Source organism: Pinus tabuliformis, chromosome J (genome assembly GCF_031772625.1).
Source record: "Pinus tabuliformis cultivar Carrire ecotype Pingquan chromosome J, CPIR1, whole genome shotgun sequence".
NCBI lineage: Eukaryota > Viridiplantae > Streptophyta > Pinopsida > Pinales > Pinaceae > Pinus > Pinus tabuliformis.
In genome coordinates this window covers 1,095,473,867-1,095,493,390 of record NC_142295.1, presented here as the reverse complement: position 1 = coordinate 1,095,493,390, position 19,524 = coordinate 1,095,473,867, and the positions used below count along the sequence as shown (strand labels likewise).

The 19,524-nt window shown below is 38.8% G+C and overlaps 1 protein-coding gene across 4 annotated transcripts in view; it reads right to left on the bottom strand.

Moving 5' to 3' along the window:
• LOC149230853 (uncharacterized) overlaps positions 1-19,524 on the bottom strand; it is a 404,135-nt gene that overhangs the window by 133,227 nt on the left and 251,384 nt on the right. For all 4 annotated transcript variants that reach the window (XM_089379080.1, XM_089379081.1, XM_089379082.1 and 1 more), the window contains one exon: positions 916-1,014. In XM_089379080.1, the coding sequence (XP_089235206.1) occupies positions 916-1,014 (99 nt within the window). The remainder of the gene's footprint in view (positions 1-915; positions 1,015-19,524) is intronic.

Genomic DNA, 19,524 nt, shown 5'->3' with positions numbered 1-19,524 from the left:
GTGACCCGATTATGGTAATGATTTATTATAACCTTGTCTTCGAGAAATTTGTTCAACTAAAAGAACATATATCTAGTCATTATGAATACCTCCCTAGCTAAGAGGGAGTGTTTAATTTTGTAGCTATGGTTGGTCTTCATAATTTATATTTTAGCCCTTGTAATGAATAAAGAATTTGAAAGGCATGTTCTTCATGTCAGATTTAAATGAGAAAATTTCGAAATTCAAGTTTGAATTTTTGGCTCCAAAATAGTCAAGTCAGCCCCAGTATCAAACAGGGACTCTTTACTACCCTAATTTACAATAATTTCAGTTCTGTACTCGAAAATGACCAGGTGCCCATACTTACTGATAGATTCAGCAAGACGTCAATACTTGTGCCATGCTGCAAGGCAATCACGAGATAAGTAGTGAAACTCTTATTCAAACAAGTGTGGCTACACTTTGGACTCCACAATTCCATCATAGAAAACTACGACAACAAAATTCTTTAGCGGCTTTTGGATATTGTTATGATGATGAAGAACTAAAATCTATACAAAGACTATATCTATAAATCCAAACAAAAAAGCAAAGAAGAAACAGAAGGCTTCATTTTAGAGACTGCACATTGCAACAACAGTAGGTTAAAAAACCAAGGAATCAATATAAAACAAAGTGTGGTCAAATACATATGTGCACTTGAAAATAATTCATAAGAATAAGAAAGTCAAATGAGAGAGAATCAATCCCTGCATGTTTTCCATCTATCTTCTTGTTTCAAGATTCGCCAACCTAAATACATGTCGTAGAAATGAATTCCTAGAAGTTTTGTCCTAATTAAAACTAAATGTGCCAAAAATTAACATTGAAAGTCTTATAATTTTCCCTGTACAAATTCCAAAGTAACATAGTTATTGGAAAGATGTAGCTTACAGCATATGAGTTATATACGAGATCTGAATGATGAGGCTGAATAAAAAGGTCCCCTGTGCCATGTCCAAATAATGCAGGAATAAAAGACTTTGTCGCTATCTGTGGGATAGAGTTTCAAAATAATGAGTTCAACAGCTAAGAAAAAACTTGAAAGATGAAAACATACTTAATTTCAATAGGGATACATTATAACTTCTTGCATAGATTTATAACAATCTGAACGGTTAAGGTGAAAATACTTGGGAAGCTTAAAGAGTGAATGAACCCAAAATTATGATTTTGGAAATAACAATAAGATAAAGATAATCAAGAAACAGTGTTTTTTCATGACTTAAATGAATGAGAGAAAGCAAATACAATCAAAATATCATCCATCTGAACACAGGAATTATCATTTTATCCCTTATTCCAACTCGTTACCTATTTACAAATACAAACAAGTACACATAATCAACATACAATATACAACAATATTGCTACCACTAATAATGATTATTCAAGATTAGGGACTCTTTATACATTTACTGTTGGAATTTTGGTATTTGCGGTCGGTATTCATTAGCTCACAAAAGAAGATGAACTTAAGTCAGCCCTAAAAAGAAAAACTAAAAGGAGGGAATTTAAAATTTAAATTTGAATTTATTTTTTCCTCCAAAAGATAAGTTGGCCCTCCAAAAAGTTCATGTTGGCCAGCCATAAAGACACTCCTATTTGGGCTCATTAGATCACTATAAAAAGGCCACTCGTCCTCCTCCTTTTGGCATCAATTTGGATTACATCAAGATCTTCTGAGGTTCTGTTCACACGTGCAAAGAAGAAAATGAGACCAGCGAGGTTTGACCAGCCTCTTTGACTCGCATTGACCAGCATTTGACCAAATTCTGGACACTCTGTTTCACTGAATTTTTTAACAGTTTTGACCGTAGTTGACTAGGGTTACTGAGGCAGTTGCAGGAGGCCGAAATTCAGCCCTGTTGACCAGGGTTGACCAAATTTCTGAGGCAGTAACAGGAAGGCTGAAATGTGGCTTGTTTGACCAGGTTTGACTCATTTGCTTCTGAGGTCAGTTTGACCCATATTGACTGGAAAATCAGATTGCATCTCTTGTTGAATTGGACAATTTCTCTAAGAAAAGGTTGCTCGGTCTTTCCCAAGTTGGGTTTTCCCAGGGTAGATTTTCTGTCTCTTCTGTTTCAGCTATCTCTTCATGATCCTACTGTCATTATTGTTTTACAGCTGAGCTTTTCTATGTATAATTGCTTAATGATGAATATGACACAAGAAGGATTAATTAAAAAACCATGAGAAGTAATTATCAGATCAGAAAGTCATGAAAAATCAACATGGGATCAGAGCTTAGGAGAAAGAGCAGCCTTGAAGAATTCAAGTTTGTAATATGGCCGAGTTTGTTTAAGAGGTCTGTGTCCAAGAAGAAATGCAGGCTGCAGTGAAGCAAGCACTGATTGTGCCATAGTTCTGTTCCAACAGAAAAGTCTGTAGGTTTGTAGCCCTAACCACAGCCAGGAAAGGTGATGCAAAGCCTCAAAGAGACCTGGTAAGGCCATCCATAGAACTGGTTAGGAAGTCTCAGGGATAACTTTAGGAGGACCAAAAGACCTCAGAAGTTGGGCAGACTAGGACACAGACCTAAAGGCCTCAAACCCTCAGCAATTCAGGACTGAGTTGCCTCAGAAGGACAGAAATAGTGAACAGAAGTTGCAAGATGATGTCGTTGAAAAGAAAAGTTTGGTTTGAAGAGTCTATTCAACTAGGTCTGTGAATCCTCAGGGCTGAGGAAGGTTTGTGACAGCCACTACCAAATTATGCATCCAGCATTTGGATTCACAAATACTTGACACCATGCCTATGCCAGGAAATTGTAAACCTGATTTCATGTGCACGTTAAAGTTTTCTTTCCACTGCCAGACATGCAATCCTTTTCCCAAGAACAGGTAGACATATGCATGAAAGGAAGAATGAGGACCCTACAAAGAAAAGGAAGGAACCTGGAACATCTAGAAATGTTGAACAGAGTTACTGTTAAATAGGCAATAAAGTATCTGGTTTGCTCTTCGGAAACATTATGGTAATTTATATCTTTGCTAATAAGCTAGCTGTCAATATAATTTTTGTTCTTGAATAGAAGTAACAATTACTTGGATTGATCAGTTGACGGGGCGAGTTCTCTTATGGAAGACATTGGAAGGCCATATTCCCTCTCTGCTGAGGTCATTTTTCATGAAGCATAATGACATTGTTGACATGGTAGTTGGAGAGCATTGCTCTGTACAGTGCTTAAGTACAAGCCTTACAAAGACTTTATTCATCATTAATCTTCATATATTTGCTTAGACTGATAGTGGTAGCTTGACTGAGATAAAACATTCTTGATTGATTGATGTCTTGATTAGGACTGAAACAAAGATCTAGAAAGCAGAATAGCAGGACCAAGATAAAGAGCTCATGTTCAGGCCTTGTTGAGCAAAGTTGAAGTCTGTTTAGAAAGAATCAAGAGTGTCACTCATGTATGTGTAAGAATCAAGAGTGTCACTCATGTATGTGTAAGAATCAAGAGTGTCACTCATGTATGTGTAAGAGACACCTTGTATATGCTGAAGTTTGCATTGGATGTCTTTCCAGAACAGGTTGAAAGATACAGTGAGAGGGAGGTGAGGAAAGATTCCAGGGATGAATTCACAAGTGGTCAAAAACTCAGGATGATATGACAGCATCCCATATCAAATTCTTAGTTCCATGGGAGGCTAAATTTTCACATGACAAAATTTGCCGAATTTACAAAGAGTGTTGATGAAATTTGGAAGTATTAGGGTTTGTAAACCCTGGAAGACTAGAAGTCTTGGATGAGAAAGCCCTTGGGTTTGTGGATAAAACCCATGAGCTATACCTACATTGATGATTTCACCGAATGAAAAAACCCTAGCTCATGCAAAAAAGGAAAGGAAAGCAGCACGCTGATGATGAGGACGAAGATGATGAGTTTGCAGATGGATTTCAATGATTTCTGCAAGAAGGCAAAGATCAAGAGAGAATTGACAATTTCCGACAATCCTCAAAACATAAGTACTTTATATCTCACTTCCCTTACTATTATTTTTTTACTATTAGTTAGCCCCACTTTCTATCTTTTCTTCCATGACCTCCTAATGAGGGTTGCAGGTACATTGTGAAGGCTGCCAAGGCTTTGGTAAGCAGATAGAAGCACTAGGAAGAACGAAGGAAAAATGTTATGAATATAATTCATAACAAGTAAATAAATCAAATAAATGTAAATATTAAATAATCAAATATTGATTATGTTAAATAGTCATTAAGTGAAAAGACATGTCTAAAAGACATGCCCAGTCACGAAAGGACACCTGCTTAGGTATATAAATGCGGGTCCTCATTGTAACATTCATCACTTATACATTTTTATATATAATAAATTATTATTACAAATACCTCTCGTATATTTTTACATTCAAGCCTCCAAGCTATCAGTTTTGATGCTTCAGTGGTATCAGAGACATAGTGCACAATATAATCATGTGGGTCTTTGAACGTTGTTTTCCGCACAATGTGCCATTGCGTTCATGTCCTGAATGTGTTGAACAGTTAAGTAAAATTCAAGAAGCATTTCAGTGTTTAGAAAAATCATATGCAGAAGTTAAAGCGTGTTGAAAGGAAATCAACAATAAGAAAGATGACAGCGACAATGAAGAAACAAAACAAGGTGAAGCAAGAGAAGAAGATTTTGATCAGAATGATGATAATGAAAATGAAGATGTAATAGATAATGATATCGATCAAGATGATGATCCAGATGAAAGGGACAATGGATATAATTCAATAACAAGGTCAGGAAGCTCATATGGGATAGTTGAAAATGAAGAGGAATCTGAAGGAGTAATGTCAAATGCATCCAATGTTGGTCCACCAGATGTGCAAAGACAATCTAGATATCATAATTACGAAAGTAATGATGAAGAGTATGATTCCTTTTCAGGTTCTGAACACTCCGTTGTATCAGTTGACTTTGAAGCAATGCCCATAATCACTCCAGTGCATTCCTTCACTAACTCTTGTCATCGTGTAACTAGAGGTAATCTTAGTCTCATGGTTGAAGAGTTCATAAGAGCACATAGGACAGTTGTACAGATACATACATGTGAGACACTTGAGGACATACTTGTTTTTCTTACTAGACAAGAGGAAATAGAAGATGCATGCAAGAAAATTACAAAAGAGATTCAGAACATGGTTGATCAGGTTGGGCCTGTGAAAGCAGTTCCACGCTATTCAACCCTACCCCCAGCGATGCAACAAAATATTTCTGAAGCCAGCAACCAGACAATTTATAGAGAATGCAGGAGAAGAATTGAGCAGTGACAGAACACGCAGGAGCAGAGACTCTGAATTCAACCATCAAAAATTGAGAGATGACAGACTGAATGACACAGAATCTATGACCAGTAGCCAAAGTTATAGAATTGAAATACCAATGGGCTTGACAGGGAGTGAAACCCACAGTCACAAAAGTTGTAGACATGTAATAACCAGTAGCAGAGGTGGCTCTGAAATCAGCCATGTAAGTTATGGAGATGAAAAACAGAAATACAGAGAATATGAAAGCAGTCACAAGACTGGTAAACTTGAAATACCAATCGCCATTAAAGATAGTGAAACAAGCAGTCAGCATAGCAGTTGCAGAGATGGAATATTCATACACAGAAGCTATGATAGAGGGCAGTCTGAAAGATCCTCATGTGACAATGACAGCGGGCAGTCTGAAGGGTCCTCTTGTGACAATGAAAGGTATTCATGCAACTATATCAGAAAACCTATACCTCGTTATGAAAAAACTTATGGAAATCCAAAGGAGATTGGGATCAGCAAAATTGTTTTTGCAGATGATGAGGAAGCAAAACAGTATACAATGAATGAACAGGATGGGGAGGAATCTGAAATCAGCCACCATGGAAGCCATATCATTGAAAAACCCAGAAGCAGGGAATCCAAAACCAGCAGTGAAACCAGCAGACAGGAAATCTGTAGAGATGGAATACTTGCTAGAAGACATTCTGAAATTAGCCCTAACAGTTATAGGGATGAGAACCCAAGATTCAGAGAATCTAAAATCAGACACAAGATGAGCAAAATTGTTTTTGCAGTTGACAAAGACCTGAAACAATACACAATAAGTGAACATGAAGGAGAATCATCTGAAATCAGCTCACATGAAACCTTTAGTCTTGAACATGATGGAGAATTAAAATCTGCAACCTCCGGGTTTGTAGCAGAGAACCTCATAGGAAAGGGAGGCTGCGCAAAGTGTGGGTCAAAAGATCTGATGCTTGAAAATGATATCATCCTTTGTGAGGGTGCTTGTGATCGTGGCTTTCACCAGAAATGCCTGGAACCTCCTTTGGAAAATGCAAATATTCCTCCTAAAGGCGAGGGTTGGCTCTGCCCAGAGTGTGACTGCAAAGTTGACTGCTTTGATTTAGTCAAATGAACACTTTGGAACAACCTTTAAAATTAAGGGTGTTGAGAAACAAGTTCTTGATGATATTGTTGAGGATCAGGCTGATCTAGATTCTACACACATATGGCAAGCACAAGAAAGGTCCAGCTTATTCAAGGGGTTTGGTGTTGGAACCAAAGAAAGGCCTTTATGACAAATATATTATTTTTATAGCATTGCATCATGTCATGGGACATGTATGAATAAGTGAATGTTCCTAGAGATATTTTGTTGAAATTTATCTTGATAAGTCATCATGTATTGCGTATCAAAGTGTAAAGACCTTGAAGAAATTGCCCATGCCCTAATTGCCAAGCAAAATTGTTCTAGAGGCCTCCTTGACTAAGTGAATCCATCTCAAGCATTGGAATCTCCTTGACTCCATTTCTCCCAAAGGATTAGCCACTGATCACCTTAAAGCATATTTTTCTCACCTTTCTCTCTTTCTCTCTAGGCCTAGCCTACATAGGTCACCTAGCGCATCAATTATCTCACAATCTAGCCATCCAAACACTTCGATTTTTGGTCCACAACTGTGTTGGAGTTTGCTCTAGAGGCCATCCAAATTTGAAACGAATCCTATGGTGGGATCTCGAGATATTCCAAGCCCTAGCTCAACGATTGTTCTTTGTCCTAGGTTTCTTTTGGCTAGTTACCTCATTTGGATCATTGCATTCTATTCCAAGAAGATTTGTCCATTCATCCTCTTCTCTTCCGTAATTAGGTCAAGCCCCTCCTTGAGTGACCAATTCCTCTTGACCTAATTTTGGGTCTACTTGGTTTTGTGTGGTCCCACAACTTTTCGAAGATAATCTCACAAAGACCATTTGGAAACCAAGTTTTCACAAAGGGTTTTTAGGACTAGGTCCCTCCTTTACAAAGATTATTTGCAAAACCTAGCCCTTGAAACTCCCTTGGCCCTTCTTAGAGTGTAAAATCCCTTAAAAAAATCTACTAAGTGTCATTCCCAATTTTTGCAAATTATGGATGGGAAAATTTTGGATACAAACCTAGGAAAAGTGGGTGGACATTAATTAATTTAGTGTTGTGTGGTAATAGAGGCCCCAAACATTAGACAAAGGCAAGATTAATCACATAGTGGGATGTGGGGACCACCCCATGATGAAATACGCACCCCCTTGATGGAGAAATTTGAATCACTAAGGACGGAGCTCGAATTACTTGGTGTAGGGGCCCACATGAAGGAAGAGAGCAGCAATTATAAATAAGAGGAAGGTAGCATCATTCAACACTTTTGATCATTTGACATTTTACACTGTTGCACAAGCTATTCAATTGAGTCACAGGTGTTGTTTAAAACCAGCGGTTTCCAAGAGGAAATCTCACCCTCTTCTTCGATGGACCACGAGTGCCACCCTAGGGAGGCAAATTCTACTCATTTTTGCAGTTGGAAGGAAGACCACGCAAGCAGCAAGAATTCTGAGTTCGCTGGGACATAGTTTAGGGAGCCAAATAGTGATTGGAGGAGAGAAGAGCCGAAGTGAGGGGTTGTATTGTTGTTGGGGCACTCTTTGATCAATTTTCTAGCACAGGAGGGAGATTTGCAGGGACAAAAATCATCACCCAACAACCATTCGAATTCCTGGAGGAGGGCCTACGTCATTATGTTCATGGATTGTGCAATCCTTTCTTGAAGCAACTTCTGGGGTGGCTTGCGCAAGGGTTCGAGGAGCTGGGGCTATTTGGACTTGGATTAGAGGGGATTGTGGGGGATTTTCTAGCATTTTGGTGGAGCAGCAAACATTGCATCTGTCGCGGGTTACATTTTCTGCGTGTGGAGGAGGTCCAAGCATTTGGGGTCAATTTTGGAGCGTCAAAACTAGAGCAAACCCTTTCTGGGTTTTTGACAAGGATCTCATAAATAATTTGGCAGAATTTTCTGGGCAGATTTGAGGGGTCAAACAGGGATCCCAACTCAGCCAGCAGCGGGAGGAGTTAGGAGAAATTGGGCTGAAATTTCAAGGTCAACATTTGGCCAATTCCTTCGTGGGTTTTTGTGGGTTATTGGTGGAGGGCCTGGGTTAATTTCACGAAATTTTCTGAGCACCAGAGGAGGCCCTAGCAACCATTTCTTGCAGCCAGCAGTGCAGATTTCAAAGGGACAACCACACTTGTATCTGATTTCATCACTTGGGCATTGTTAGCTTGCCTTGAGCAAGCCCAGGTGCATGAATTCTGATCTTATCTTGTACCTAACATTTATCTTACTAATATGGCTTAGCTCAGCGTAGATTTTGGCATTTTCTAGGTGTTTAATGTGGTGCAATTTTATGTGTGTGTGTTTTCTATGTTTGCTTTGTTTATCATTGTAAATTTCTATTAGAAATATTACATAAAGAGCCTTACACCTTGTTTCCCAAGAAGCAAACCATACAATTGAGTCTCTCTCATGAATAGGCCTTAGGAATCACTCTTTATCCCTTCAATGACTCATTCATTTAGTGATTCCCCTCATACCGGGTCTCCTCCCATCAGTGAAAATTCGTAAACAGCAGGGCGCTTTAGCTGAGATGACAATGGGCTATTGCTCCATTATTTCCCTTGACCTAGTAGTTGTCTCTTTAGGATCCACTCCTAGGACCCCGGCTAGTTTGAGTAAGTAACAGTCACCATAGCACTCCACCTCCTGCTCTTTAGAGTATTTTCACCACAAGGGAGGCTTCTCTGTATAAGTCAACTAACAGGTATTTTAAGGCTATGGTTCAAAGGTGACAAATAGATAAGCTTAAGAAGGGCACTCAAACTAAGGACAAGGCTCAATCCAATAGAAAAAGGAATAGTGTCCTCTTCAAGAGGCCTATCAAAGGCACTTATGACCCATGGTTTTATGGAATAATCAATCATAATGGCTTACCAAGGTGCATAAGACAAGAAAAGGCTTGTGAAAAATTGATATGATCAACAGAAGGAGCCACAACCCTTCAACAAGCCCTAAGTTAAATCCCTTGTGATAATTTAGGGTTTCCTGAGGAAAAATAGTTAGGGTCTGTGACGTCAGCCCTAGGGAGGAAAATTTAACCATGGAAAAGACTAGATTTTGATGCAATGAGACTCAGTCCATGAGAAACACCTCATACTAGCGTCTTCCTCCTAGTTGAATTCAACACTATGCCATAGCCTAGCAGTCAGCATTGAAGGACTAGGAATCAGAGTAGAGAGAAGAATAAAATTTTAAAAAATATTTAATGAAGTTTGATCACCTATGAGGAAGCTCGTGATTGTTCCTTCGGTAATGAACTCTAAGGGAAACCTACTATTGAGATATCAAACCCTAGAAGGGAATAAGCGGAAGAAAAACTCGAGTTACCACTTTACGAGGGGAAAAAATCAAGAGAAATGGGTTGAAGGAAATGTAACTAGGTTCGGTCTTCATAAATGTACTTTTGATATTTGTATTTATTCAAGAAAAATAAATATTTTTTTATTATATCTGTCAATGAGTTTCTTGCTCATTGAAATAGGTCTAACACATGTTAAACTGTTATATGTGAGTCAAAGAGTCAAAACAATTATGTTGAAGACCTTAAGGGCATGTTACACTAGGTATACTTATGTATTAGAGTCAAAGAAGACACCTCCAAGCAAAGTCAAAGTCTCCTCCAAGCAATGGCACCATCAAAAGAAGAAATCTGAATTATATCAAGCAAGTCGGCCTCAAGTCTTCATGTCGGCCACTAGTCAGCCTAAAAGGAGACAGACTCCCATATAAGGAGCCATTCAACCTCCTCAAAGTACAATGATATCATTTCTGAAATCATCGAGAAAGAGGATGAGTAAAGGGTACGGAAAAGTCAAGAAAAGAGGTCTCCAAGTGCAGCGAAGAAGGAAGGAAGAAAGGCGAAGTTTTGGGACTGTTCTAGGGTTAAATACAGCGACACGTGCAAAGGCAAAGAAGGCTATTTTGCTGTCATAATGAACTCTCCTATTACAGTCATAAAGGAGAAGTGTTTGGGCTAGAAAAGAGTGCCTATAAGGCCTCTCACTCAAGTGAGGAAGAAGGCTATACAAGCGAAGGAAGAAGGAGAAGTCTAACATAGTTCTTGTGAGGGTATTCCCTCACACATGCGAAGAACTAGGGCTGCACTACTACTGCTCTAAGGCTGCAATCTTTGTGAAAGAGAAGAAGGTTCGGTTGGGAGGCAACAAGGTCATCTTCTTAAGTTAGAAAGGTTGCATCTCAAGCGAAGGAAGAAAAGGTCAACAATCATTCTAAAGCATACAATCTAAGGTCTCTACAGTTGCCGAAGGGAGGAAGATGAATAAGAATCACACAGCCATATAACCATATGCACAACAAATTAACACACAAAAATTAAACTGGTGGAAAAGACAGAGAGTCATCATGTGGTCTCTCGTGCTCATGTAATTCTCATTATTCAAAAAATTTAATAACACATTTAAATACATGAGTAAGTGGTCTTAAGATAGTGCGTCTATCTTAGGCTCACTTGGTTGAGACAATTTCTCAACTTACACATTAATTTAGGAGAGCTAGTTGGAGAGAATCTCTCATCCAAACTAGACTCCTTAGTTTGAGGAATTCTCGTGATTTTATTTATTTAATTTAATAATTGGATTTATTATTGAATTTTAAGAGAGTGACGCTAACAGAAGACAAAGTGTTGGAAGGAGGAGGACGAAGTGTTGCAAAAAGAAGTAATCTTGAAAGGGCTTGACTTGTGCTTGGAGGATCTTCTTGTCAAGAGTTTAGGGCTTCGCATTGATCAATAGAAGCTTCAATAAGAGAAATTTACCAAAGGTTTTTACTCTCAAGAGAATAGAGGTTTTAATCCTCGCAGAGACCCAACATCATGTGTTCTCGTTCTTATGTTTTGGTAGCATGTTAAGTTATGGTATGTTCTATGCTTATAACAGTTTACTTATCTTTCTTATTATTATCGACAGATTAGCAATCACATGTACATAAGGTAAAGTGCAGATAGAACATTAAAGGATTGACAGAAAACAAGCCAAGACAAGAGACACGTGATGTGGCAGCTAGCCAGGGACAAACAACAATGTGGGGAAACCCTTTGATCAAATCTTCCTTTATCTTCAATAATCCAGCAGAGAGAAATAGTACATAAATCTGATTTACAACAGCAGCAGCAAACCCTAGATCTGTCCCAAACTAGGGCAAACAATATCTTGCAAACCGACCGTCGGATCGGCTTGATTCCACCACCAAAAATGGGCCTTCAGAGGAGATCCAGATGGACCTACAACGCAGTTCTGAGGAGGGAGTCTTTTGGTCAACGCTGGTCAAACTTAGGTTCTGCAGTTGCTGTCCTAAAACTGCGTCCTTCCTTCCACGTGTGAGACAGAGTCTCTTTTCTGCGCAGTAGAGAAGAGCCTCTTTTCTGCGTAAGAGAGAGAGAGATGTGATGAGATGAGTGAGTCCAAATGAGGAAAAGACCTCCTGTATTTATACATAACTATTGATGTTTGAATAGATGCAATTGTTGGGCTTCTGAGCCTACATGAGTTGTAGGTCAGCTTGATAATTATACCATAATCAAAATAAATTCATATCTCCATAAATACTTATCGGAATCGGATGATCTTTAGATCAATCCTACACCTCTCGACGAGAGGAATCTAATAAAAATATTATCAGCCATGAATAAGATGACCCACATGGAGTTTGGCCCTAGTTGCCAATATTAACATAGCAATTTGATGAAGTACACACACATGCATTAATAAGAAGAAGAAGATTAAGCTAACAAGAAAAATTGTAAAAAGACTTCACAAATTGTTATCAAGTCAAGAAGACTAACACTACACATAATTGCCCTTGATTCTTCAACATGGAATCGAAGCAAAGGTGACACATCAAGGAAAGGGCATCTCAAAAACACTCATCAAGAAAGGACATGTACAAAAGTTGAAGCATCAAGCCAAGAAGTCTATCTCACTTCAAGAACAAGAAGGTCTACTATCTATCATTCATCAAGGAAGACTATAAAGTAAGAAGAAGAGCCTTATATAAAGACACCTACAAGAAGAGCAAATCAAAGAGGGACCTACATCATCTACAAGCCATCAAGCAAATCTCATCATCCAGCGAGTCCACTTGGAGAAAGTAACTTGAAGAACATCAAGATCTAACGAAGGAAAGCCATCAAGTCGTCAAGGAGAAAGCAAGTCCACTACATCTCAAATCTATCAAGTAAGTATATGTCCCCTTTTGAATATACATCAATGCCTTTTCGCAATTAAAACAATAAATTGGTTTGGACCACTAACTTTCTTGCATGGAAGAAGACGATTGATTTACTTCTCAAGGAGAATGAGCTTCTAGAACACATCAAAGGGAATATCACTGTCCCTGCTAAGGAACAAACTCATGCCTTAGCCAAGTACAATAAGGATGAGACAAGAGCTCAAAGGATTCTAAATGAATCCATCAAAGACTCTCTCATTCCTTATGTCTCCAAACTTGAAACATCAAAAGAAATCTATTAATAAACTAGTAGACTATTCTCGGTAGCCACAGCTAGAGAAGTGATATCTCTTCGAAATGATTTGTATAAGATGAAGATATCAAAGGAAGGAATAGCATCATACTTCATGAAGATCTCTTAGATGAGGGATCAACTTCATGAGCTAGGAGAAGTCATGTCTAACAGAGAAATGACAACCGTAGTACTCAATGCTTTACCTGAGGATTGGGGCAACTTCACATCAAGCATATATGTCAAGAAGGAAGCCACCCCACTAAGTGAAATGTGGTCTCTATGCAAGATAGAGGAAACAAGACTCAAAGCAAAAGAGGATGTGGGATCAAAGGAGCAAGCATTTGCAACCATGGCCAAGAAAAAGGGAAATTTGGCAAATTTGGTCCACGAAGAACCAGTGTTCCACGGGGACGCGTCCCCCAGGGTCGGGTGCACGCACCCCTCGCACCCGGGACAGGAAGTCTCTTGGGGGTGTGTTTCCCCACGCACCCTTTTTGGGGAGTCTCAGGGAGACGCAAGGGGGTGCGTTTCCCTAGTGTGGGAATCTAGACTCTCCAAAAAGGGTGCTTCTAGGCGTCCCCCTTCAGTGTGGGAGTCTAGACTCCCCAAAAAGGGTATGCCTGGGCATCCCCCTTCAAAAAGGGTGGGCCTGGGCGTCCCCCTTTAAATTTGTCTAATAGGACTTAAAAATTAAAAATCAAAAATCAAAAATTCAAAAATCAAAACCATTAAATTTTTTTTTTAAACTAAATAACTAAAACTTAAAAGTCTAAAAAAAAAAACATAAAACTCAATAACTAAAACTTAAAAGTCTAAACCTAAAAGTCATGAAAGGCAAAACTTAAAAGCTCATTTCATTTCAACGCAAAGTCATTTCCATTTCCACGCAGAGGCATTTCCATTTCCAAGCAGCGCTGAAATTCCATTTCCATGCAGAGCTGAAAGCGTGAACAGTGAACACGCCCAGCCAACCTCCCTGCCGCCGCCGCTGAGCCGAGACTCTGAGCCAATCACCTTGCGTTTCTCCAGCCCGCTGTTTGTCTGAACGTTGAGTCGCTGCGACTGAGAGACATTGAGTTGAGAGACGCTGAGCCGAGTCATTGCTGCTGAGAGACACTGAGCCGAGACAGCGAACTGCATCACCTTGCAGGCTTGTTGTTGGCAGTTGCTCCAGCCGCTGTTAGTTTGACCACGACTTCTAGCCGCAGCCCAGCATCCACGGACCTCCTTTGCGGTCAACCCTCTGTGCCTGACATTGTGCGGCTCCACCTCCAGGTAGACACTGAAGCTTGAAATTTGAAATGTGTTACTATTGTAGTTTAAAAAAAAAAGTTGTAACAGTGAACATACAGCCTGCTGTAATTTTTAAATTTTTTAATTTTTTTTAAATTTGATATCATCTGTTTAAACTTTAATTATAATGTTTTAAATTTTAATAATTTTTAAATATAAACTTTAATGAAAACTTCAAAATGCTTCAAACCACAGTCACTCGAATTTAATTTTTATTTTTTGTTCATGTTTTTGTTTTTGAATTTTAATAATTTAAATTTAATTCTACTATATTTGCATTGTAAATTTTAATTTAAATGATGAGAAATTTATTTATTTTTAAACTCTTCCTGCAGGGCAAAAAAACAAAAAAAAAATTGCAAAATAAATTAAAACAGTGACACAACAAGCTGCAAGCCTGCAAGTGTAAAACCGTTGATTACAACATGAGCAGCCACAGTCACACTGATAGTGATAGTGATTATGATGTTCAAATAGAAAGTCCTCTTGGATCTGAAATCGATCAATGTATTTGAATATTTTATTATTGATTTTTATTTTTGTTTTTCGAATCTCATGGTATGTATGAATAATAATTAATTCAATAATGAGACTTGAGTATGTCATATGAATGATGTATGTATCAAAATGAATGATGAGGATGGATCAATGATTCAATTGTCTATTTAATATTTTTATGCTTTCATTATTGAACAGTGAACAATGAATATGAACTTGAATGATACATATATATATATACCTCGACATCTCCCCGCACCCCTGAAATTTCCCTAAAATTTGAGGGTACTCCCACACGCCCCCCCTGTGCATCCCCCCGCACCGGAGTCTTGCTAGAACATTGCGAAGAACAAATAATAGAGATATGTCCAAAATCCAATGCTTTGGATGCCAAGAATATGGACAGTAAAAAATGAATTGTCCAAAACTTAAGAAGGACAACAACAACAAACGAAAAAGGGAAGAAGCTCACATGACTCAAGACGTGAACAAAGAAGAAAAGAAGCAAAAGAAGGAAGATCCTCCGGATCTCTACTATGACTAAGTCTACTTCTTTACTTAAAGTCTTCTTTCAAAGTTTTGAGTAGTATAGCAGCATGTAGGAATATAATAGAATTGCATGGCTAGAAACATCTTCTAGAATCTAGAAGCATGATGTACAGAGTTCAAAATACTCATGTAGAAGGAGCATTTATAAATAGAACAAAATACATGCTTAGAAATATCTTCCAAAATATAGGAGCATGGTAGATATAGCTGAAGATATTCATGTAGAAGGAGCATAACTAGTATAAGACCTCATCCACAATGAAAAAAAATTGATCATGATTAAGAATCTTAGAAGACCTCCATCATCAAAAAGAAAGAAACATTTGCAGGGTAAGGGTCTTCAAGATCCTCTGATGGAATCTCCAAAAGAAGATTCATAAACAAAAGCAAATGTCTCATTGGGAGTCCCATTCATGGGATTCAAGAAAAGGATGATATGCAAGCAAGCTAAGATGAAGCAAGAAGGGCCACACCAAGGACAACCAAATGAAGCTAAGATGATCAAAGGAGAATCAAGATGAGGTATGTATGCATCAAAGTTAAGTCATGTCATCATATGTATATTATTGAGTCATGGGAATAGTTCTATGACATGATCAAGTATGAAAGAATCTCTTTCACCAATGACATGCTCGAAGGCATGTACTACAATGCAATGAAGGTCAACAAAAGGAAATACTCACATAAGGAGTATAAGATTGCTAACTAAGAAGCAAGAAGAAATGTTGACTAGTCCAAGAAGTAGGCAATGAAGAAGTGCTCCCACAAGGAGTAGAAGGTGGTTGACCAATCTATCCAAGAAGAAGCCAATGAAGAAAGAGATCAAGCATGAGAAGAACACCATGGTCACAAAGAATCACTATCTGACAAAGATCCATTGAAGACATCTCCTGAAAGAAGGCAGGACAACTCTGACAAAGGAAGGAAAAGATCAAAGGACCCTTGACACCTATGAAGGCCTTGGAGATATGAAAACTACAGATAACTGATTCTACTCTACAAAGATGTCACAATAAAGAAACTATCCAACAAAACCACCATTTAATGTTGAAGCAATATCAGGATGAACTCATGAAGGGCTCATAGATCAAAGCATGGGAACAAGCAAGTACAACGAAGCATTCATGTGAAGAGTAGTCTGAAGCATAGACAAGATGACAAAGAAGCAACCAAGATGACAAGAGAACCTAATATATGTCAAGAAGGCCACTTTCCATGAAGGAAGCAATGACATGACAAACCAGGAAGGAAAGTGATCGATGGATGATGCCCTACCAAGAAGAAGTTCAAACAATGACTTCATGACATCAAAGAAAAGAAGGAGATCAAGCAGCTGGAGGACCCACAAAGAAGAAGTTGTTGATGAATGGACAGGTCCCTAGCTAAGAGAGAGTTATAACAAGCTCCCAATTACAAAGGAACTTGGACAAGTACCTTGTTAGAGGATACTTGGGCATGTCTTCCTCAATTGAGAGGAAGAGATAGACATAACATTATTGTCTTCAATTGGGAAGAAAGAATGGGAGGATTGGGTAATCATCTGGCATCCGATACTCTTTGAGGATGTGTAGGGCATCCAAGACAAGAGTAGGCAAGAGGACCAATATTCTTTGAGGGTTGGGAACCCAAGATAAGAATAGTCCAAGAAGGTCATACTCAGTGAACACCCGGGTGGGTATGTACCTTGAGAGACATTGACTAAGGTGTCTATAACTCATTGGTCACGCCAACATTGTGCTTTGATCTATTGAGAGATAGAGTTGTGAAGGCCTTGTTGATGCAACAATGTTGGTTACTATGATGCTATAACAGATGGATTGCCAATCCGATTTCTCTTATGTGAATTCTTCAAGATTGAAACATAGCGAAACACCTTGTAATGTTGTATGAATACCTCCCTAGTTAAAAGGAAGTGTTGAAGGAAATGTAACTAGGTTCCGTCTTCATAAATGTGCTTTTGATATTTGTATTTATTCAAGAAAATAAATATTATTTTTATTATATATGTCAATGAGTTTCTTGTTCATTGAAATAGGTCTAGCACATGTTAAAGTGTTATAGGTGAGTCAAAAAAATTATGTTGAAGACCTTAAGGGCATGTTACACTAGGTATATTTATGTATTAGAGTCAAAGAAGACACCTCCAAGCAAAGTCAAAGTCTCCTCCAAGCAATGGCACCATCAAAAGAAGCAATCCAAATTATATCAAGCAAGTCAGCCTCAAGTCTTCATGTTGGCCTCTAGTTGGCCTAAAAGGAGACAAACTCCTATATAAGGAGCCATTCGACCTCCTCAAAGTACAATGATATCATCTCTAAAATCAACGAGAAAGAGGACGAGTAAAGGGTACGGAAAAGTCATGGAAAGAGGTCTCCAAGTGCAGCGAAGAAGGAAGGAAGAAAGGCGAAGTTTTGGGACTATTCTAGGGCTAGTTACAGTCACACACGCGAAGGAAAAGAAAGCTATTCTGCTGTCATAACGAACTCTCCTATTGCAGTCATAAAGGAGAAGTGTTTGGGCTAGAAAAGAGTGCCTATAAGGCCTCTCACTCAAGCGAGGAAGAAGGATATACAAGCAAAGGAAGAAGGAGAAGTCTAACATAGTTCTTGTGAGGGTATTCCCTCACACGTGCGAAGAGCTAGGGTTGCACTATTGCTTCTCTAAGTTTGCAATCTTTGTGAAAAAGAAGAAGGCTCGGTTGGGAGGCAACAAGGTCATCTTCTTAAGTTAGAAAGGCTCCATCTCAAGCGAAGGAAGAAAAGGTCTCTACAGTTGCCAAAGGGAAGAAGACAAAGAGCTGGAAGGAGGAGGACGAAGTGTTGCAAGAGTAAGTAATCTTCAAAGGGCTTGACTTGTGCTTGGAGGATCTTTTTGTCAAGGGTCTAGGGTTTGGCATTCATCAATAGAAGCTTCAATAAGAGAAATTTACCGAAGGGTTTTCCTCTCAAGAGAAGAGAGGCTTTGGCCCGGGCAAATAGCCAACATCTTGTGTTCTTGTTCTTATGTTTTGGTAGAAGTTTGATGAAGTACACACACAAGCATTAATAAGAAGAAGAAGAAGATTAAGCTAACAAGACAAATTGTAAAAAGACTTCGAAAATTGTTATCAAGTCAAGAAGAATCACACTACACCTAATTGCCCTTGATTCTTCAACAGAATGCTCCCTTGGAGGTCCTCAAGGGATGTCATACACTCTCTAGTTAAAACACACAATATTTTATCAAGATTCCATATAAAGATATGCAATTTAACAGGAACATAGACACCCTAGCAAAAATTATTTCAAGCAATAATAATCAAAAGATAATCAACAATAAAGATACTCACAACTTACAAGATATGCATGAACAAATCCTCGATTATCCGAAAGTGATGTCTCCACAACAAAAGCTAGTCTCCAATAGAAAAATTATCCACAAAGATCACATTTCCACAAGAATACAAGGCAAAAACAACTAGGTTGAAATCCTCTAAGGAGGGCAAAATAGACCACAAGTGATGATCAAATGAGATGTGAGGTGAGCTTTTATTTATATGAGGTCTACCTTACCTAATTTTAGCCTAAGAAGCCCCTGAACAAGTTTGGCAATGAGTAAACATAAAATAACCCTTGGGTTACAAGCCAACCCACTAGCTCAATATGCCATACGCACATGTGAGTCATAAGCATCATAATGTCGATGCCATGCTCTTTTTGGGCTTCAAATATCATGTATTCATGGGATGAAGGCTTAAAATGTGTCTATGTGCCACGATCATCCATCATTTGAGGAGTGTTCCTCAAATCCCGCTCGAATCATGTTCAAGCGTCTGAAATCCAGCTGTGGTGTCACCACGTAATCTCCATGGATCTCTAGTTGCCAATGCAAGGCTTCCTCTCTCCAACATTAGGGCTCCATCAAGTGCAACAAGCCCTCCTAATCATCTCATGGAAGACCATCCTCATCCATGCTCTAAATCATGGCATGCCCATTAGGTAGTGTCAAGGCCAGCTTGGGGGCATGTTGGCTTCCGTGGTGCAATCATCAAGAATCCTTTGTGCTAGGTCAAAGAAGATCAGTGTCCTCGGTCCTAAGGGTGCTCTAGGACATGTATCATTTGCTCAAGTCATCATAAGGCCTAACGCTCTGATGCAAGTGGGCAATGCTGCACTTACTAAGTCATCAACCTCTCTGAAAGGCCTTGGTACCTGTGGAGCGAGTGCCCTTAAGGCCTGGACTATTGTGGATGACCTGACAAAACCAACTTAAACTCTAGTCAAA